The sequence below is a fragment of the Lagenorhynchus albirostris genome, chromosome 1 (genome assembly GCF_949774975.1).
Source record: "Lagenorhynchus albirostris chromosome 1, mLagAlb1.1, whole genome shotgun sequence".
Lineage (NCBI taxonomy): Eukaryota > Metazoa > Chordata > Mammalia > Artiodactyla > Delphinidae > Lagenorhynchus > Lagenorhynchus albirostris.
This window is the reverse complement of record NC_083095.1, coordinates 124,104,231-124,125,416: the sequence shown is the minus strand read 5'-3', so window position 1 is coordinate 124,125,416 and position 21,186 is coordinate 124,104,231. Positions and strand designations below refer to the sequence as shown.

At 50.6% G+C, this 21,186-nt stretch overlaps 1 protein-coding gene, 1 long non-coding RNA gene and 1 other non-coding gene across 5 annotated transcripts in view; 1 reads left to right on the top strand and 2 right to left on the bottom strand.

Moving 5' to 3' along the window:
• Window positions 1–21,186, top strand: part of MEGF11 (multiple EGF like domains 11) — a 237,112-nt gene that overhangs the window by 186,944 nt on the left and 28,982 nt on the right. For both annotated transcript variants that reach the window (XM_060152435.1, XM_060152426.1), the window contains exons 10-12: window positions 17,157–17,277; window positions 18,224–18,387; window positions 19,478–19,580. In XM_060152435.1, coding sequence (XP_060008418.1) covers window positions 17,157–17,277; window positions 18,224–18,387; window positions 19,478–19,580 — 388 coding nt within the window. The remainder of the gene's footprint in view (window positions 1–17,156; window positions 17,278–18,223; window positions 18,388–19,477; window positions 19,581–21,186) is intronic.
• Window positions 5,665–5,772, bottom strand: LOC132504524 (U6 spliceosomal RNA). The gene has a single exon (XR_009534928.1). It is a non-coding gene; the product is annotated as a U6 spliceosomal RNA (small nuclear RNA).
• Window positions 19,177–21,186, bottom strand: part of LOC132522225 (uncharacterized) — a 31,164-nt gene continuing 29,154 nt past the window's right edge. For both annotated transcript variants that reach the window (XR_009541122.1, XR_009541123.1), the window contains one exon: window positions 19,177–19,738. This is a non-coding gene — a long non-coding RNA (uncharacterized LOC132522225). The remainder of the gene's footprint in view (window positions 19,739–21,186) is intronic.

The following is a 21,186-nucleotide window of genomic DNA, read 5'->3' as shown; positions in this document are numbered from 1 at the left end:
CAGGCTCTCTGTTTTTCATACGTTATTTTTACTTAATCCTCGCAGCAACCCTGTAAGTAGAGGCTGTGAGGATCCCCACTTTGCAGATGAGGAAACTGAGGCTCAGAGAGCTGAAGTAACTTTCCCTAGTTGGTCCGTGGTCACCAGGAGCTGAGCCTATAGCTGTTTGAATCCAGAGCCTACCCTTTGAGCCACAAACAAAAATTGTCTGGAGAGGAGAGGGCTGTGGATCTGTGGTAAGTAGCCAGCTTTGACACTCTCTCAGGCCTTTTCCCAGGAGAGGGGACAACGCTAGCTACCTTATTCCTCAGTTGGAACCTAGTGACTTCCCGCCCTTAGTCTTCAAGGGGAGGTGGCTGGGACCCTCAGTCTCCCTCCCTTACTGTGGCGCAGCACTTTACAGTTTACCCAGCTAGCTGTCTCACACCTAAGCTTGTTAAGTCCTCACAGCTCTCCTGTGAGGAAAGCAGGGCGAGTATTGTTAGCTGTATCGCACAGATGAGGAAACTGCAGTTCAGAGCAGTTACAAGACCTGACCTACCAGGACCTCGAACTGGGCCTAGAACCCAGGGCTTATGGCTCCAAGACCAAGCTCGCCTCAGGACGGCCGTGCGGGGTAGTCAGTGCTGAGCAGAAGCCAGCCGGGAGTCAGACCCGGGCCCCAACCCTGGATCAGCCACCTACTCACTGTTCGACTTTACCCACGTCCCTTCACCTCTCTGTGCCTAACTTCATGTTCCGCAAAATGGGGCACAAACCCTGCTCCCTGTATCCTCGGTCTGGGGTGAAGCTGAGATGAGACACGTTGCTGGGAAGGCTAGAAGGAGTGCCAGGTGTGTGCACCCGGAGGCGTGAGGGAGAGAAGTGGGGTCCAGGCTGCAGACTAACTCCCTCGCCAAGGCTGTGGGTCTGGACCAAAGGGAGAGCCCACTCCCCACCTGCTACCCCTGCCCTGAAGCCCCAAAGCCCCACCTAGCCTGGCCCTTCCCCAGCCATCTCCCCGCTTAGTCCTTAGCACCAGTAATTCCATCTGCAAGAGTGATTACGGACCCCAGGAGGGGAAGGGACTCCTGACAGAAGATGTCTGGAAAATGCAAAATGTTGCAGAAAAAGGTCATGAATAAATTAACTTTAAGGTGGGGCTAATAGGAAGACTAACAATGGGGGTAAATGAAAAAAACAATCTCAAAAGTTCTCTCCAAAAACACTACGAAGGAATTGTTCTCCCCTCTCCTAAAAGTTCTGAGGGGTGTTCACTCCCTGAGACCGGCCCAGGGGACCGGGGCCCAGGTGCTCCAGCCCTCAGCACAGGTGGCCCCAGTGAGCAGGGGTGTAGGGAATCCAAAGGAAAGAGTGAAAGCAGAGCAGGCTGGACCCTGCAGCCAGGTGGGCACTGGTGCTGAGCTCAGCAGGCAAGAGGGAGTCACTGCAGTCCTGAGCAGGGCCGTGACGGAACGCTGCCTCACTTGACCTCCACACCCTGTGTGGGGAGACGGTGACATCACAGGTTAGGGACCCAGCATGCAGTAGGTGTTCAGCAGATGCTGGTTCCCATCACTCCCCATGGTTCAGTGGAGGCTGCTGGCAGAGGGGGAAGAGCATGAGGTTTGAGTCAGGAAACCTGAGTTTGAATCTCAGCTCTGCCGCTCGCCAGCGGGGTGACATGCTCGCCAGCAGGATCACCTCTTGAGCCCCACTGTGCTCACCTCGCACGTGGAGTTCCTCCTAGGATGGTATAAGGATGAAACAGGGTACACTGCCAGACTGGCACAGAGTGGGTAAATCTTAAATTTCTTTTCTTCCGTCTGCAGTGGGCTTGGGCTCAAATTCGGCCGCGGGAAATAATCAAAATGCCTAAAGCATTTATAGCAATTCCTCTGGGCCAGACACTGTTCTAAGAACATTACATGTAATAATTTATTTAATCGTCACCCCTACCCTTGGAAGAAAGTACTATTATAATCCCCGGTTTTGGAGATAGGGAAACGGAGACACAGAGAGGTTAATAACTTGCACAGAGTTTGTGAATTCTACCCCAATAATGCTGAAAAGGAAGAAGTTGCCCAAGGTCCCATAAGTGTCAGAGCCAGGACCTGAACCCAGTAGTCAAGTCCCAGAGCCCACTGACCTGCCCCTTCTGTGGGCAAACCCAGAGTGAGCCTCGTGGCCCCCCACCAAAATGAAACCTTAAGCACGGCCAAAGGGGTGCTCCAACCGTGAGAGCTGAATTAGGAAGTGGTGTCAAACTATAGGGCAACCAGACATCTGTCTGGGAGCTGAGGGAAAGTGTCAGTTTCCCAGGTGGTGGTGTGGATAGAGCACCCAGTCATCACCATGACACCCATCTGTATCACGGTTAGATGTCGCCAGTGCCATTTTACACACAAGGACACAGTCGTGTCAAGGTTACACAACTCTGAGCATCTCAGCCTTCCCCTCTCTCAAACCGGAGGCTGAGCCCCTCCCCAGGCAAATGCTGCCAGGACAAACCCCTCCTGCCCCATCTCCCTCTGAGGGCTTGCTCCCCTCTTTTCCCCCAGGCCTGCAACCCCAGACAGGCTTTGACCCAGGCCTTCAGCCACCTCATCCCTTCCTGCTGGGAGGTCTGAACTGAGCTGCCTTCAAACCTGCCCCCCGAGGCCTCAGGTTCTTTAATGGAGAGCACATCCCAGGCCCATATCATGTATAGTGATGCATTCTATGAGAACTTGTCTGAGCCACCTCCGGGCCCAGAGGAAACCAGCTTTAAAAGACTTGAGTAATTTATAGAGTTGGGGGATGGGAAGGATGGACAGTGTGGACAGTAGAGGCAGCCTTTCCCACCTCCATTTCTTTCGTGGTTTTTTTTTAACTTATTTTTGGCTGTGTTGGGTCTTCATTGCTGCGCGAGGGCTTTCTCTAGTTGAGGCGAATGGGGGCTACTCTTCATTGCGGTGCGTGGGCTTCTCATTGCAGTGGCTTCTCTCGTTGCGGAGCACGGGCTCTAGGCGCGTGGGCTTCAGTAGTTGCAGCACCTGGGCTCAGTAGTTGCAGTGCGTGGGCTCTAGAGCGCAGGCTCTGTAGTTGTGGCGCACGGGCTTAGCCACTCCGCGGCATGTGAGATCTTCCTGGACCAGGGATCGAACCCGTGTCCCCTGCACTGGCAGGTGGATTCTTAACCACTGTGCTACTAGGGAAGTCTCCCTCCTACATTTCTTTTTGTTCCGCAGTAAAAGCCTCTCAGGTTTCAACTTCTGGCCTTTCTTTGCATTCATTCTATAACTTTTTTTTTTAATGATTCCACAATCGATAAGCCACTGGATTTGCCTGAGTCTGGACTCGCAACCTCTCTCAAACAGAAAAGAGTGACCCAGGTGCCTGCCTTCAGGGCAGGGGGTTCCTAAAATAGGCTGAAACACAGAGTCACTTGCCTGCTCTCGGGGACCTGCCTTTGTCTTTTTTTTTTAATTTTATTGAAGTATAGTTGATTTACAATGTTGTGTTAATTTCTGCTGAACAGCAAAATGAGTCACTTATACATATATATATATTCTTTTTCATATTCTTTTCCATTATGGCTTATCAGAGAATATTGAATATAGTTCCCTGTGCTTTACAGTAGGACCTTGTTGTTTATCCATCCTATATATACCAGTCTGCATCTGCTAATCCCAAACTCCCAATCCATCCTTGCCCCACTCCCCGCTCCCTTGGCAACCGCAAGTCTGTTCTTTATGTCTGCAAGTCTGTTTGTGTCATAGATAAGTTCATTGGTGTCATACTTTAGATTCCACTTGTAAGTGATATATGGTATTTGTCTTTCTCTTTCTGACTCACTTCACTTAGTATGATAATCTCTAGGTCCAACGATGTTGCTGCAAATGGCATTATTTCATTCTTTTTAATGGCTGAGTGATATTCCATTGTATGTATGTACCACATCTTCTTTATCCATTCATCTGTTGATGGACATTTAGGTTGTTTCCGTGTCTTGACTATTGTAAATAGTGCTTCTATGAACATAGGGGTGCATGTATCTTTTCAAATTATAGTTTTGTCTGGGTATATGACCAGGAGTGGAACTGCTGGGTCACATGGCAACTCTTTAATTTTTTGAGGAACCACCATACTGTTCTCCATAGTGGCTACACCAATTTACATTCCCACCAACAGTGTAAGAGGGTTCCCTTTTCTCCACACCCTCTCCACCATTTATTATTTGTAGACTTTGTGTGTGTGTGTGTGTGTGTGTGTGTGTGTGTGTGTATATGTGTGTGTGTGACGCGGGCCTCTCACTGTTGTGGCCTCTCCCGTTGCGGAGCACAGGCCCCGGACGCGCAGGCTCAGTGGCCATGGCTTACGGGCCCAGCTGCTCCGTGGCATGTGGGATCTTCCCGGACTGGGGCACAAACCCGTGTCCCCTGCATGGGCAGGCAGACTCTCAACCACTGCACCACCAGGGAAGCCCTATTTGTAGACTTTTTAATGATAGCCATTCTGACCAGTGTGGGGTGGTACCTCATTGTAGTTTTGATTTGCATTTCTGTAATAATTAGCAATGATGATCATCTTTTCATGTGCCTATTGGCCATCTTTGGAGAAATGTCTGTTTAGGTCTTCTGCCCATTTTTTGATTGGGTTGGTTTTTGTTGTTTTTATTGTTATTGAATTGTATTAGCTGTTTGTATGTTTTGGAAATTAAGCCCTGTCAGTTGCATCATTTGCAAATATTTTCTCCAAGTCTGTAGGTTGTCTTTTTGTTTTGTTATAGTTTCCTTTGCTATGCAAAAGCTTATAAGCTCAATGAGGTCCCATTTGTTTATTTCTGCTTTTATTTCTATTGCCTTGGTAGACTGACCTAAGAAAACATTTGTACAATTTATGTCAGAGAGTGTTTTGCCTATGTTCTCTTCTAGGAGTTTTATGATGTCTTATATTTAAGTCTTTAAGCCATTTTGAGTTTATTTTTATGTATGGTGTGAGGGTGTGTTCTAATTTCATTGATTTACATGTGGCTGTCCATTGTCCTCATTGTATATTCTTGCCTCCTTTGTCAAAGATTTATTGTCCATAGGTGTATGGGTTCATTTCTGGGCTCTGTATTCTATTCCATTGAGCCATATGTCTGTTTTTGTGCCAATACCACACTGTTTTGATTACTGTAACTTTGTAGTATTGTCTATAGTCTGGGAGGGTTAAGCCTCCTGCTTTGTTTTTTTCCTCAAGATTGCTTTGGCAATTCTGTGTCTTTTATGGTTCCATATAAATTTTAGACTTATTTGTTCTAGTTCTGTAAAAAGTGTAATGGGTATTTTGATAGGGGTCGCATTAAATCTGTAGACTGCTTGGGGTAGTATGGCCATTTTAACAATATTAATTCTTCCAATCCAAGAACATGGGATATCTTTCCATTTCTTTGAATCATCTTCAATTTCCTTTATTAATGTTTTGTAGTTCTCAGCATATGTCTTTCACCTCCTAGTGAAGTTTATTCCTAAGTATTTTATTTTTTGATGCGATTTTAAAAGGGATTGTTAGTTTACATTCCCTTCCTGATATTTCATAGTTAGTGTAAAGAAATGCAACCAATTTCTGTATGTTAAACTTGTATCCTGCTACCTTGCTAAATTCGTTTATCAGTTCTAGTAGTTTTTGTGTGGAGCCTTTAGGGCTTTCTGTATATAGATAAATATGGAACACTTCACGAATTTGCGTGTCCTCCTTGCAGAGGGGCTATGCTAATCCTCTCTGTATCATTCCACTTTTAGTATGTGTGCTGCCTGAAGCAAGCACCTGCCTTTGTCTTTAGGGTAAAGTTTGAAGCCTTCCTGGCTGGGCCAGTCTGACCTTCAGGCTCCTGTCCCACTGCTACCCTTCAGCCGTGGTGCTCTGGAAAATCCAGATGGATTGCCTTAACCTGGAGACACACCCACCCTCCCATGTACAGTGTCTCCTCTTTACCTTGGTTCAGTCTGTCCTTTCCCTGGAATGCCCTTGCTCTCTCTCCTCCTGGCCAAATTCTGCCTGTGCATCCACACAGGATCAGCTCAGTTGCCATCTCCTCATAAAGCCTACTTGCTTTCTTCCTATGGGACACAACCTATCCATAGGACACTGCACACCCCCTCTGGTGGCACACTGTGGATGATTCTGTCCTACTAGACAGAAAGCTACTGGAGGGCAGGTCTTTCTGATTTGTCCCTTTTCCCCATCCTGCCATCCTCCTAACCCCAGTCCACTCCCCGGCCTGCACAGAGAATGATCAGTAAATCTCACTGAACAAATTCCCAGGTCCTTTAGAAGCGTCCCCTAAGTCATGAATGTGCCACATTTTGCTTGGACTCTAGTCAACACCCCCCATCAGCCCCTGCAGGGCCCTCTGTCCCCCACAATCTGGTTCCCACTTGGGACATTATCACTGTCGACATAGTCAGCCTCTGGCTCTGCAGGCCACCGCCCTGGGCCCACACCTCCCAGCCACCACCCCAAAGGAGCTGGGTTCTGCAGTACACACACACCCCATATATCCAACCCCACAAAGTGGACCCAACGTGTCCTTGCCATGCACGCCACACGCAAAGCCACTGTGGTCAAATTCCCCCTTGAGGCTCTGTGACCAGCCCAATGTCTGACATGCAGATGCTAAGCTTACCCCACAGCTGTCACACCACTGACACACTCACACCAAAGTCATACGCTGCATAGACCGTGCATGGGGCAGTGGGCTGGCGGGGGTTGGGGGTGGCCTATAAGCTACCATTCAAACCAAGACACTGGGACAGCAAAAGCCAAAATCCTATCCCTAACCTGCTCTTCCACGCAGGCCAAACATTTGTACATCTGGTATACATAGGGCCCACGTGTATTACTCACATGACATACATCAGGAGTGGGTACCACTCCTTGCACACACACACACAGGCTCACCAAAAACAGCCTGCAAAACATCTGGAAGTAGGGAGGCGGCCCACCTGCGCCCTTCCCACGCTCCAGTCTCATCTTGCGCTGCCGCCCCGTCCATGTTCTACCCTCACACTCCTCTAAATGCTCGTGAAGACCCTCCCCGTGTGGGATTTCCCAGCACTTTAGAGCCACTGTTCTTCGGCACTTTTTAAAACCACTGGGGAAATCATGAAACCTAATGCAGAGTGATTGAGGCCATATGCTGTCAGTGTTTGCCCAGAAAGTCCCGAAGCTTCCAGCCCAGGCTCTGCAGGGAAGCCTCGTTCTGTCTGCTAAGGGAGTAGGACCCAGAAGGCCTGCGAGAGATGTCCTGATCCTCTGTGGCCAGAATCATCCCCACCTCCCAGGTACTCAGGAGCTGCCAGAGCACTTGACAGGGCCCAGTGCTGGGGGAGCAGAAGCGGGAGAGTGAAGCTGTCACGGGAAGCTCCCTTCCCTTAACTGAGAGCTGAGGCCGGCCTGTGTGTGCGATGTTGCGAGCATCCCCAGGCATCATTAGCACCAGCAGCGGCAGCATCACCATCACCGTCACTGTAACCAGCTTTTTTTATATCTTCCAGAGGATATACAGTATTTGATGGATGTTGGCACAATCCCCAGGCTAACACTCGCTCCCACTACCTGTTATTCCACATTAGCTTTATTCTTTCAAGTCTTAAAGGCCCTTGGACTTCAGGAGCCTCGTAACATAAGATACAAATGCCCCCTAAGAGTTCCCTCCAAAAGCCCCTATTAGCCATTCCCGCCTCCACTGTCAGCATATGTTTAACATCAAATGTGTGGAAAAGCACTGACTACAGGGCCTGGTATATATTAGGTGCTCAGGACATTGGGGTCCCTGTCACTGCTGCCCTGTCTGCAGTCAAGGCAGCCAGGTCTAGAGGAGAGAGTGGACTGTGGAGTCAGTTGGCCCCTTTCCCACAGTGTGACTCAGGGCAAGTTGACCCCTCCAGCCTCGCTTTGGCCTCTCTCCAGGATGGTTCTCTCTCTAGATAAGTCATTCCTTCCCTGCAGAGCTGTTATAAGAACAAAAGGAGACAAGGAACAAAAAGTGCCGGGCACAGGCTAGCACCAAGGGGGCAGTTAAAAATCTGAGTCTCCTTCCTCCTATCTCCAGCACTGGGGATGCGTCAGTCTGTCCTAAGCCAAGGGTCAGCCCTGTCTGTTGGGGTGAAGGGGTGTGGACAACAGTAAGGACCAGAGTCTTGCCCACACCTGCTCCCCCTTCTCCAGGGACTGCCCACTATGCATGTACCCAGCATGCAAGAACATTTCCAGGGAGTTTAGACTTGAGAGCCTCCTGATAAGATACAGATACCTCTCAAGAGTGTTCAATAAGCCCTTATTAGCCTGTGATGCCTTCTTGGAGCTCAGGAGAGGCTCTCAGGGGAGGGAGTGGTTGGAGAAGAGAAAGGGGCTACAGATGGGACAAGGGCATCAACACAGAGGAGAAAAGAAACTTGGTTTTACCATCGAAGTCTCCAGGAGGACCCCAGCTTGGTTTACCAGCTTAGTTTACTAGCTAAGTGAACAAGGCCTGAACTTGATCCCAAATGTCCTTTTTTGGCCACATTCACTGTGTCTCAGGTCTTCCTGAAATGTCTTGGTATCTGTTTGGGAACTATTAGGAGGTGTCTGAGCTCCTCTAGGGAGACCTCTTGAGGGGGTCAAATTTATATAGCATATTTGTGCAAATTAGGAAAAAACACCCCTTTCTCAAGACATTCTACTGACATCTGCCAAAAAACTGATGTAATATATACACAAGCTGTAGTGACTGCCATATGAGTGGCACCTCTAGAGTTGTGCAGTGCACAGCCTGCACAACTGTACAGAGCAGCCTCAGGTCACTGACAGCCTACTCATGTTGGACAGACTTAGGGCTTCCAGGCCTAACCTTCAGCCCTTCTCCACCTGTCCTCGAGGGGAGCCAGGCAGAATGAGTCAGCCGCACAGGCCCTGAGCATTACCCCCTTGGCACAGGGAAGCAGGGATGGGAATGGATGTGACAAGTGGCCTCCGTCCCTCTCTCCCTCTCATCTCTCTGGCCCTCTGTTCCTCATGCCTTATGCAGAGTTTCTCTTCCCCAACGTGCATCCACTGTCAGTTGCTGCTTTATCAGTGACACACTAATTAGGTCCAGTGAGGTTTGCTCTGCACTGGAGAGGCCTCTGTGGCTGGCATGCAGTCCAAGCTGTTCTCTCTTTGCCTCGTGGACCGCGTGTCACTCTTTCTCCCTGGGAAATCACAAATGAGGCTCCCACTGCCTAAGCCCTCAGAGCTGGGAGTGGCGGTGACCAAGAAGGGTAGGCAGGGGGAGTGTAGCAGCCCAGGGCTGGCTCTCTGCTTGGCAAAGAGCAGACGCTTGCCTGACAAGGGGCTCTGTAGACAGTGAAGCACATTCCACATGTGTACTTCTGGCATTGAAGCGCCATTGGGCACCTAACTCAGCTTGCGTTGGTGGCCCTGAAACTCTAGGCACAGCACGGGAGAAGAGGGGAAGAGGAGCCACCAGAGGACTGGGGAGGCCACTGCAGAGCATCTGGAAGTAGGGAGAGGCCCAGCCTGAGCCCTTTCATGCCACAGCCTCATCTTGTGCCTCACCCCACTCCCGCCACTGGAGGGTAAACTCCATGAGAGTAGGGACAAGCTCTGTTCCGCTCACGGAGTATCCCCTGGCCTATCACAGTATCAGACACATAGTAGTGTTTCAAAAACATTCCCTGAATGACTGAATTAATTCGACCCATAGGCACTGAGCACTGACTGTGGTCGAGGCACCATGCTAGGGCCAGGGCCGTAGGGCTGAGGAAAAGAGACCCAGTCCTTACCCTCATGGAACTTACAATCTAGTGAATGAGAGCTGATTTTGTTTTAATTCATCACAATTGTGAAAAGTGTCACAAAGGAACAGGGAACAGGGAAACCTGCTCTGGAAGTAGACGGGCAGGGGAAAGTTAAAGAATATAGGAGCTGAAGGGGACCTTAGGTCACTCCTAGTCTAGCGTGATGGTTAGTGAGGCCAGGGCCTGTCACGGCACCTGGCCTATGGTAGATGCTCAACAGGCGTTTGTGGGTTGAATGGGTGAACGAATGAAGCCAGGTCACCGTGAGCCAGTACCTTTGCCTCACTTAAACCCATGTACTGTGACCCCAGGTCCAGGGCCCTTTCTCGCCTAAGCCATCCCTACTCCTCCAGCAAGAAGACATGGGGGCCAGGCCGACTTCCCTGGTTGTCTGTCCCGGAGTCCTTTCTGCTGAGTTCCCACGGGCCTGCTGAGCCTGCCTGCTACCTCAGCCTGGATCTAAAGAACACAGTCCACTCCGTTTACACTGCCTTCTACCCACAGAACATATTTAAGGGGACCCTGAGACAAACTTGCACAATTGCCTACCCCTTTTGTGTGAGGGAGGGTCAACCACTTTCCATCCTCCTCCTCTTTCACTCCAAAAAATACTCATTAATCTCCTGCCCATTGCAAGGAAAGTGGATGAGCAACACAAGGAACCCAAACAGGGCCAAACTACAAAGCAGCATATTGCAGGGGAGAAAATTCAATAAACAACATTTGAAACACATTTAATAGTACATATAACTCACTACCCACCAGGGTCTGGGCCTGTGTTGCCACATTGTGCAAGAAGGCAGGTGGAGGGCTTCCCTGGTGGCGCAGTGGTTGAGAGTCCGCCTGCCGATGCAGGGGACATGGGTTCGTGCCCCGGTCTGGGAAGATCCCCCATGCTGCGGAGCGGCTGGGCCGGTGAGCCATGGCCGCTGAGCCTGTGCATCCGGAGACTGTGCTCCACAACGGCAGAGGCCACAACAGTGAGAGGCCCTCGTACTGCAAAAAAAAACAAAAAAACAAAAAAGAAGGCAGGTGGAGGGGAGATTTGCATCTCTTTAGTGAGACCAGCTCCAGGGGTTCTGCCAGTAGCTCTTTCAAATCAAGTTCAAAATGTTAACAGCCTATGCTGCATCTATAATTAGCAGGCCTTTGGATGGGAGGAGGAGTTCACATCCATCCTCTATTCACAGAATGGAGACACTGAGCAGGACTGGCAGGCTTCCCTCCGCAGAAGCTGGAACCTCGGGGACCTGCCCCTGTGGGAAGTGGAGGGCTCCCTTTCCTGGGCTGGAGGAGGGAGGCGGGCTATGCAAGTGTAATGGGGATAGATAGCAATATAAAAACACCCAGGTATCAACTGCCAGGTGCTGAGAAAGGGCCAAAGTGTCTGGACCTGGCCGGTGGCCCTTCCTCAAGGTCAGGGCCATGTCCTCTGGATGCTCTGTGCTTAGGTGGTGAGTGTGCTGTCGATGTGAGTGAGCAGGGGCAGCGTAGGCTATCCCAGGGTTTCACCACATCTGGGATCTTAGCATCCTCTGCTGAAATGGGAGCCAGAAGATTCGAGCTCCAGACCCATCTCTGCCTAGCATTGGCTGTGTGACCTTGGGCAAGTCACTTTCCCTCTCTTGGCCTCAGTTTCCTCACGTGTAAAACAAGGTAGCCAGACCAAGTGATTCCCAACATCCTTTCCAGCTCTGGCACAAGGAGCTGTCCCCCCACTGATAGGAATGGGTGTGTGACCAGTCCCAGGCCACACATTAGCAGAATAGGTGGCCACCCAGATGGTGTGACTTCTAGATTCCAGGAGGGCTCCCCACCCCAGCCCTGCATTCCCACCACTCCTCACTCCTTCAGGTTAAGACCCCTACTGCATGCAAGAAGATGCTCAGAGAGAGCTAAAAGGTCCTTAGACATGATCCAGCCAGTGGTTCCCAGCTAGACACGTGCAGAGGCTGCAGTAGGTTGCCAGGAGTGGTTTTGAACATTTCACAAAGCCTACAGGCAGTCTTCCATTACCTGTGACAAATCTCACTAAAACACCAAGGTTTTTCTTCTGCTGTTAATTAGAATTAAATTAACTCTATGTGATCTCCCAGGTTAGCGTGAGCTAATCAGAAGCCCTGATTGGTTATAGGTGATATCATAGGAATTTCTAGGTCATGGTTGGTGGATAGGATGCTGCCACCTGCATCACATGGCATGTGGTCACTGGCCAAATTGCACCTGTTTAGACACCAGCACACAGTGACAGCAGTGTCTCTCAAACTGAGAGAGCTTTGTAGAGGGAGGATACCAACAAGGGCTCTTGGTGGTGAAAAGTTGGGGAGACTGATTGATTTCAACAGCCACATATAATTGATAAGGAAACCAAGGCCTGTATGTTACCTAGTATGAACATCAGTCAGTCAGAAGAGAAAGCTGTTTTCCAGCAGCAAGATGTGTAGGAATTCTGGGTGGAGATCTTGGGGAACAGCTTCAATAAAGGGCCTTAACTGAGGGAGTGAGCAGAGGTGCTAGGCTATCTGAAACATGTGAGATGCCAAATACAAACTCCCCAACTTCCCTGGGTTCTCATCCTGTCCTTTTTTCCAGAATCTGAAAAAATCAACACACGTGGACTCAAGGCTGGTCTGGGCCAGGCACTGGGCTGGGGGGCAGAGGGTAGATAAGTCCCAGTTCTGCCTCATGGGCTCACTCTGACTTTCAGTCTCCTTCTCGTGAAGGCAATGAATTTGATCATCTCTGAGATCCTATTCAGCTTGGAGGGTCTTGTCTTCCAGAGTGGATGCACTCGAGGCCAACAGGGTAATTTTCTAGCTGTACTTCTGACCCTCAGCCTGGCCGGGCAGGGTTTGGGTAGGAGGTGGCAGGATGGGGCATGGAACCATAGACCAGGATCTGGCCTGGCTTTCCCTTTGCACAAGAGCCCCCAGGGAGGCTCAGAGTTGGTGTGGTAGCATGGGACTCTTCCTTAGACCAGACAGTATTCTGCTTCCTGTGTGTGATGGGAGCCACAGAACCCCGGGCCACCAGGGCCCCTCACTCATTTGTCCAAGAGCATTCATAGAATACTTCTATTCTGTGCCAGGTACTGAGCTAGGGATACTGGGGCAACCAAGACAGATGAGGTCCCTGTCCTCATGAAGTTTCTAGTCTAACTTAGGGAGACAGACAGTAAATAAGTGGACAAATAAACACATCTAGATGCAAGCATGAGTGTCCCTGCGTGGCCACTGCCTTGGAGCTGCCCAAGAGCAGAGAGCAGGTCACAGGCTCCTGTGTGTCCCTGGAGCCCACGCCCAGGGCTGGCTCAGAGTTGGCCCCCACTCAGCAAACATTTGGTGAATTGCCTGGCATGAGAGAGAAAGCATACGGAAGGTGCCCAGTCCTTTTGGTTCTGTCCATGGTAGAAGCCAGCATGTACACACAAGCATCTCATTTCAATTAAACAACATTTATCGAGGGCCCATCTATGCACCAGCAGGGTCCTAAGCCCTGAGAATCTAGACATGACTAAAATCAGACCCCTGGCTCCCTCAGCTGACAGCGCAGGGTGGAGGCAGGCATGTGAGCTAACCCAGAGCCCCACGGTGCTAGGATGGTGGTGGCTGTTGGTGCGCCCAGTTCCCACCAGGGCAGGACAGGTAGTCTGGGGAGGGAACACAGCAGGAGGGAAGGACGAGGACGAGGAAGGAGTCACAGATTTATACCCAAATCCACACAGATGGATAAACAGGTGCCCCCAGAGAGAGAGAGAGAGAGAGAGAGAGAGACACACACACACACACACACACACACACACACACACACACACACACACAGACTCACAGGTGTGTACACTGACTGCCTAAGCAAGTGTAGACATAAATACCCCTGTAGGCTCAGATGCTACACAGGCCATCGTGATTAAGGCCCGTTCGTGGTGCACCAAACTGGGGAGATGTGTGGGTGAGAGAATGGCCACATGGGGGGCTTGGCACACGGGCACCCTGGGAATCGCCAGACCTTGGCCAGGGGACACCTTGAGGTGGGCGGAGCTGTAAGTCTAAACCTGAGAAGTTAGGCTGATTATTGTCTTGCTGTGCATGTCCATCACCAGAGACAGCCAATCAGCGACACACACAGACCTGCAGATCAGAGGCCAGAAGGTAGGGAATTTGACAGAAAGTTTCACTGTTAGTACTTGTGCTTACTGGGGGGTTTGAACCTGGTCGGGTCAGGACAGCGAGCTGGAGGAGGGGGAGATGTACTAGGCCTTCAGGGCAGAACTGTATCCTGTAGAAGCTGCCTGCTTCCCCATCTGGATTTTTCGCCATCAGGAGCTAACAAATGGAAAGTGTTTGGAACACACAGCTCTCGGCACATGGTAGCCCCTCAGTGAGTGGTCATCTTCCATCCCCCAAAACCATGGGAAAAGTCTGGCCTGTTCAGCTGTGACGAGGGGAACCAGGGAGACAGCCTGGAGGAGGTGGCAGGAGGGTGAACCTGGGGACGTGAGGTCACGTGCCCCATGTGAACGCCAGCCCTCCTCTCCTGCACAGGGCCCGGCCTTTGTTCATCAAGTGAGAGATGGATCCCTCCTCCAGAGATGCCTTCTGCTGAAACCTTTGAGGGTCTTGTGTATTCTTTTCATAAGAGATACTATTTCTTTGTAGTAATAATAGCTCTTATAGTGCTTTCTACCTGCCAGGAACTTTTCTATGTGCTTCATCTATAACTAATTTAATCCTCTTAACAGTCCTATGAAGTAGGGGCATTATTATTCCTGTATTACAGATGGAGGAACTGAGTCCCCAAGGGGTTTAGTAAATTGTGCAAGGTCATACAGTGAATAAGTAGTGGAAGCAGGATGGCACTAGACTCCATTTTCTGACCACTGGGCTCTGCCACCTTTCTGGAAAGATCTGGTTCTTTCTCCTTCGCCCTCACTGATACACCATGGGGCCCTGGATAAGTCCCCGCCCCTCTCTGTCTCTACTTCTTTCTCTGGGAAGCTAAAGTCCTGTCACCTGGGGGCTTCCCAGGGCTGTTGTAAGGCCAAGCTGACTGTCCATATCCATGCACAGGCTACACTGGGAGAAAATGGGCCCTGGTGCAGCCTTCTGGAGAGCAGATATCTCGAGGTGGGTGCTCTGCATCTTGCCCCCTAGAGCAGGGCAGGGTGGTCAGTCCTCTCTGAGCCCCACCAGCAGACCCGCAGTTGGACTCACAGGCCCCTTGAGGCCTCCTAGGAGGACCGGGGTTGGAGACACTAATGAGGATGGCAGGAGAGAAAACCCTTCCTCTTAAAGTAAACTCACACAGAGAAAATCATAAACTGAGCACGCAATTTGCACCCCGGCCAAGGCCCTCAGAGCTTAAACATATTCTTTTGGGCTATTTATAGTTCTGGAGAAGTTAGAATTTTCTGGGTAATGGGAGCGCTAACAGATTCCAGCTGGTCAGGGTCTGCCAAGGACTGGCAGGGGAAAGAGTGGGAACCATGGAACCTTCTGGTACAGGACTCTGCACTTCCCAGACCCTCCTCCCTGACCCAGCCTGTGCAGGTGGGACAGGAGACAAGGGCTAGAGAAGAGCCTCTTCACCAAGGGCCATAAGGTCTCTCTGTGACCTAAATGGGGGTGAGGCCGGTTGCCCGGACTCCCCTACTTCAAGACTTTCGTTTCACAGATGCTGGAAGTGAGGCTCAGAGAGGGGCAGTAATCTATCCAGTGTCACACAGCTAGTGGGGCCCAGGCAAGCTCTGGTATCCTGGCCCATGCATCAGCATTCCTGTAGTAAACCTCACAGCAAGACCTGAGAAGCTGGCTGGAGATGGTCCCTAGCGGGAGACAGTGGGAATTCAACATCCAGTGACCATATAGACAGCCCCAGCGTGGGTTCCTGGGTGGGGAAGGCACGTCCTGGGTACTCTGAGAAGAGAGCCCCAACTTACTTCCCTGGCATTCAAGGCTACCAACACCTCTTAAATATCTCCCTTGCCCCTCCCTACACAAACTCCCCCTCCTGCTACCCCTAGAACATTCCCAACTCTCATATTCCTCTGTACGCTTGTCCACACTCTTCCCACCTGGATAGCCTTTACCCCACTTTCTCTGATTAAATGCTCCCACCCCTGAAGGCCTCTCAAGTTCCCATTCCTGGTGGCTCTGTGACTTGTCCTCACTCTGAACTCCTTACTGGAGCTGAGAGCCCACCCAAGGAGGCCTGGTATAGTGGATCCTGTAGGGTGTCACCCAGATTCACGATTCAGGATGGATGAAGGCACTCCTTCCATCTCAGAGAATGCTTTCCAGGAAGGCTGGTTTATGACACCTGGTGACAGAATGGTTAAGCAGACAGCCTTGGTTCAAACAGAGATCAGCCATGTTTAGCTCCATGACCTGGGCTGAATTCCATAACTTCTCTGACAATTGTTCTATTAAGTGGGAATAATGCTGAGGCATTAGTTCCTGTCTGCTGAAGGTTTATGAGGATTAAATGAGATGATGTATGCATGGTGCTGGATATTGAGAAAGGACTTAATGGGCATTAGCTATTATAATTTACATTTAACTTCTCTGAGGTTCAGGGATAGGATATTATTATCTGCGTCAAGGGGTTGCTGGTGAGAATCAAATAAGATTGGTTGAGAGGCAGAGGGTTAAATTCCATGCTGCTGTGACCTAATACAGATTCAGGGGTCAAGTTTCCTGAGGGCTTTGCCCATCCTAGAGCTGTGATCTGGAGGCCTGACCCCTCCCCCAAATAGTGAGGATCACTGTATTGCTTTCCTATCACTGCTGTAACAAATTAGCACATTAGTGGCTTCAAACAAAACAAACGTACTGTCTTACATTTCTGTGGGTCAGAAGTCTGGTATGGGTCTCACAGGACTAAAGTCAAGGTGTCAGCAGGCTGTGTTCCTTTCTGGAGGTTCTAGGGGTGAATCTGTTTTCTGCTCATTTGGATTGTTGGCAGAATTCAGTTCCTAGGGTTGTGGGACTGAGGTCCCCGTTTTCTTGCTGGCTGTAAAATGAGGCCTCTGGCTTCTAGAGGCCACTGCATTATTTGGCTTGTGGCCCCCTTCCTCCATCTTCAAAGTCAGTGCAGGCAGATGGAGGACTTCTCGAGGCTACCTTTTTGGTCATCTTCTATTCATAAGGACACTTGTGATTTGGGCCCACCTGGCTAATCCAAGACACTTCCTCTGTCTTAAGGTCCTTAGTCACGCCTGTAAAGTCCCTTTTGCCACGTAAGGTAACATATTCACAGGTTCCAGTGATTAGAACATGGTGGGGGGGAGGCGGGGGTGGGCATTATTCTACCTGCCACAACCACCCAGCATGGGGCAACCTCTGACCCAAAATTCCCCTCCTCCTTTTCTAGGGGGAGGTCTGTGCAGTTCCCTGTGCAGCAGGGACCTACGGCCCCAACTGCTCATCCGTCTGTAGCTGTAACAGCGGTGGCACCTGCTCCCCAGTAGATGGCTCCTGCACCTGCAAGGAGGGTAATGTGCCTTCTTTCCCAATCCCGTCCCCTCAGATGTGCACAGTGCCCAGGTGGGCTGCCGGCTGAGGGGTCTGGGCTGCTCCTGCCCCACCCACCCACATGCAGGGTCGGGGAGCCTATATGTCAGGTTCCAGCCAAGGAGACCCATGCCAGGGACTTCAACAGCAGGAATGTAATAAAGGGGATTTGTTACCACAGTGTTAGAAGAGCTGAAAGGACTTACAAGGGAACATGAGCAACCCAGAAAGTAGTAGCTTCTCCCACAGTTGCTACCACTTCCAGGGTGAAAGGGACAAAGGGAGGAAGTGGAGTTCCCAGAGCCTGGGAGTGAGGGCTGGGATGTGGGCAGAGGGGCTGCAAGATGGTGCTGGAGCACTGAGACACAGCCACCACCAGAGGCCCTGCTCATAGCAGAGAAGGAAGAGGAGATACCTGGCATCTCTCCTGCTCCCGCCCTCCCATCACCGGCCAGGTCTCCCACTGGCAAGCCCATCTGGGAGCAGCTGCAGGGGTCAGCCCCCTGGGATACAGAACAGAGCAGGGGAAGGGGAGAAATGGATCTGAGGGCAGACAAGCCAGTAACCAGCCTCAGAATGGGAAATCAGCCTATCACCAAAACACAGGGCCCTGAGATAAGCTTCCTGAGTATACCCTCGGCACAGATAGCCCTCTCCGCCTCCACTGGTTCCCTGTCCCAGGTGGGATCACCCACCTATGGCAAAAACAGTGAGAACCGGGAGGCAGGAGACCCAGGTTCTAGCCCCCGCTCTCTCAACAGCCTTGCTGTGTTTCTGAGTGGACTCCGAATGTGGAATGTGTGTTCTAACCTGGCAATCAGAGAAGGGGTGGTTTGGGTATGATGCCTTGTACAGAGCTGGGGGGAGTGGGCAGAAAGCCATGCTGGGCCTAGATGGAGAGGTGACAGCCTCGTTCCCTCCCCTCAGGGTGGCAGGGCCTCGACTGCACCCTGCCGTGTCCCAGTGGGACGTGGGGCCTGAACTGCAACGAGAGCTGCACCTGTGCCAATGGGGCGGCCTGCAGCCCCACCGATGGTTCCTGCTTCTGCACCCCTGGCTGGCTGGGGGACAACTGCGAACTGCCCTGCCCGGTGAGTGTGGGGCGGGGAAGGACGGGGTGGGCCCATCAGCCCCCCATGCCCTTTCCCTGTAGTTTTTTTTGTCCACAGAGGTGCACAGAGAAGAGCACTGGACCAGGTGGTGGGACACTTGGATTCAGGTCTCAGCCCTAGCTCTAACCTCTCTGTCCTACTTCTGGCCTCAGCCCTCTCATCTATAAAATGGCAGATACTTAGCAGATATGGTGATGTGGCCTCACTTTCCCCTGGGTGCTCTTGGGAAACATTATTGACTCTGGCACATTTGCCTGAGCCCAGATGCAGCTTCAGAATCCTTCTTGACACAGTGCTACAGGACAGCTCTTACTAATCCATCAGAGTTGCCATTCCTTGATAATAATGTCTAAGCTTCTTTCTGGTTCCAACACTCTATAATTTTATGATCAAGGTTGGGAGGACTAAACCAAGCATTATCCAGTAATAACCCACCTAGACTTAATCCCTGGATCTTAGTCTAAGATACAAGTTAAGTTAAACCGATAGGATATTGTTGAATGAGCCCTACAGTCCTGGGTTCCAATCCTGCCTTTGCCTCATCCTAGCCGTGTTACCTGGAGCATGTTACTTCACCTCATCTTTAAATTTTGAATATAATGGAACCATCTCATAGAGTTGTTGTGAAGATTAAGAGAAATGAATTATATGAGACTCTTGATACCTGATGAGCACACAACAAATGTTGACCGCCACCTTCTTACCCACAAAGAAAAAAGCATAGTCATTCCTCACATGTGATCAATGTTTAAAAATTTGCAAGGTGCATTTTCATTTACAATTTTAATTAATGATCATTACAGCTCTCTGAGCTTGACCATTGAGAGGTAGGGCAGGACCACACCTCCCTCCCTCCAAACTGCATACTCTTCGTAATGCAGCCAAAGAATTATTTGGAGTAGCTTCACTGGATCCCCGGTTATAAAAAGTGCCTCCACAGCGCTCCAGCCCCAGTTTCTCTTCATCCTTGTTGGGCAGTGGCTCAGTTTTGTCATCAACATCCGAAAGAAGTGTGAGAACCTCTGAGGGTCTAGGTCTCGTCATTTCTCTCTCCCCCTTCTCTCCACAGGATGGCACATTCGGGCTGAACTGCAGTGAGCGTTGTGACTGCAGCCACGCCGATGGCTGCGATCCCGTCACAGGCCACTGCTGCTGCCTGGCCGGATGGACAGGTAACCCCCTCTGCCATGCCACCATCCTGGTCCTGTGAAACTGAGCTCTTGGTATTCTCCTGCTTCTCTTGACTGTTCCTTCACCTTTTCTTCTTCTTGCTTCCTACATATGCACCTTTTCTTTATATCTTCTGGGCTTCAGTTCTCCATTTCATTCCCTTTGAGTAAACAAATATTAATTGAACACCTAGTATGTGCAGGCTCTGTTCTAAGGGCTAGGGACAGACCAGTTTAAAAAATGCAGACAGAGGTGTGGGTGCTCAACCTGTGTTTGCAGGGGATATGGTGGAGAGGCGGACAGGGAACTTTCTCCTTAGCCCAGGCTCAGACTCCCGGCCCCTACATGTGTCCTGGCAGCTCACCTCCTAAATAGATGGCACGTCCATCCATTTCTCACCAGCCACTGCCACCGCCCTCGTCCACTGAGCACCATCTCTCAGCAGGCACTGCCTCGGCCTCCCGTTTTTCTGTGGGCCTCCCCTCTTGCACAGCTGCATCCGCTCTGCACATGGTGGCCAGATCCGTTCACATCAGTCCCTGCTCAGGATGCCTCCATGGCTTCCCAAGACACTGATCCAAAATCCTTACAGTGACCTGGGGTCCACATGGCCCTGTAAGGCCCTGCCCAACTCCTCCACCTCTCTTTTGCGCCCTCCCATCACTCACTTCACTCCACCACCTGGGCCAACCACCCTCCCTGACTCCAGGCCTCAAATGTGCATTCCCTCTGCCTAGATCACTCTTTCCCCTTCTCTTCACCTAATAACACCTTCTCATCCATCATATTTCGACGTAAAGATGACTTCCTCTGGGAAGGCTCTCTCCCCCTGATACTACCACCTCCCCAACCTGGCCAAGACTATGAAAGAGCCCCTTTAATTAATTCTCACAGCATTTTGCTGTACTTACTTCAATTGTCACTGAACTCTGATTTGAGTAACGATTTGTTTATTATCTGCCTCCCACCTTGACCATCAGTTCTGTGGAGGCAGGGACCACATCTGCCTTGTTCACCACTGTATCCACTGCCTGCCACACACTGAGAAATGGTTAAGAACACAGAGCTGGCACCAGACCTCCTTGGGCAAGTCCTTTACCCTCTCAGGGCCTGAATCCTCCATCCATAAAATGCAGATAATTATAATCCTTATAACTACAAGATCATTTTGAAGTTTAGATGAGTTAATACCTGTAAGCACTAACAGTGCCTGGCACGTAATAGGTGCTCAGTAAGTGTAAGCCACAAATACAGTGTTAATGTTACGTGAATGAACCCACTGGCCATTCCCAAAGTGATGGACAGCAAGGAGAAAGAAATACAGGCATTGCTGGCAGTGTAGGTCCTCACATGAATAATTCACACCAGGCTGCTGGGCAACCTCTGTTCTCCGCAACCAGAAAGTTTCTGAGCAGCTGAGGGCTGGGGACATTGCTTCCTCTGTAGCATCTCCGACCTGACTCCCTTGCCCTGCCGCTTAGTACAGAGCTAGGCTCCACACTGGTTACTGGCACCCTAGACTCTTAGCTGGAGCCAAATGGAAATCCATTTTAATTTTTCATTGCCTTAATTTCGAGTGAACCGATAAGATTCCAATGACATCTGGTG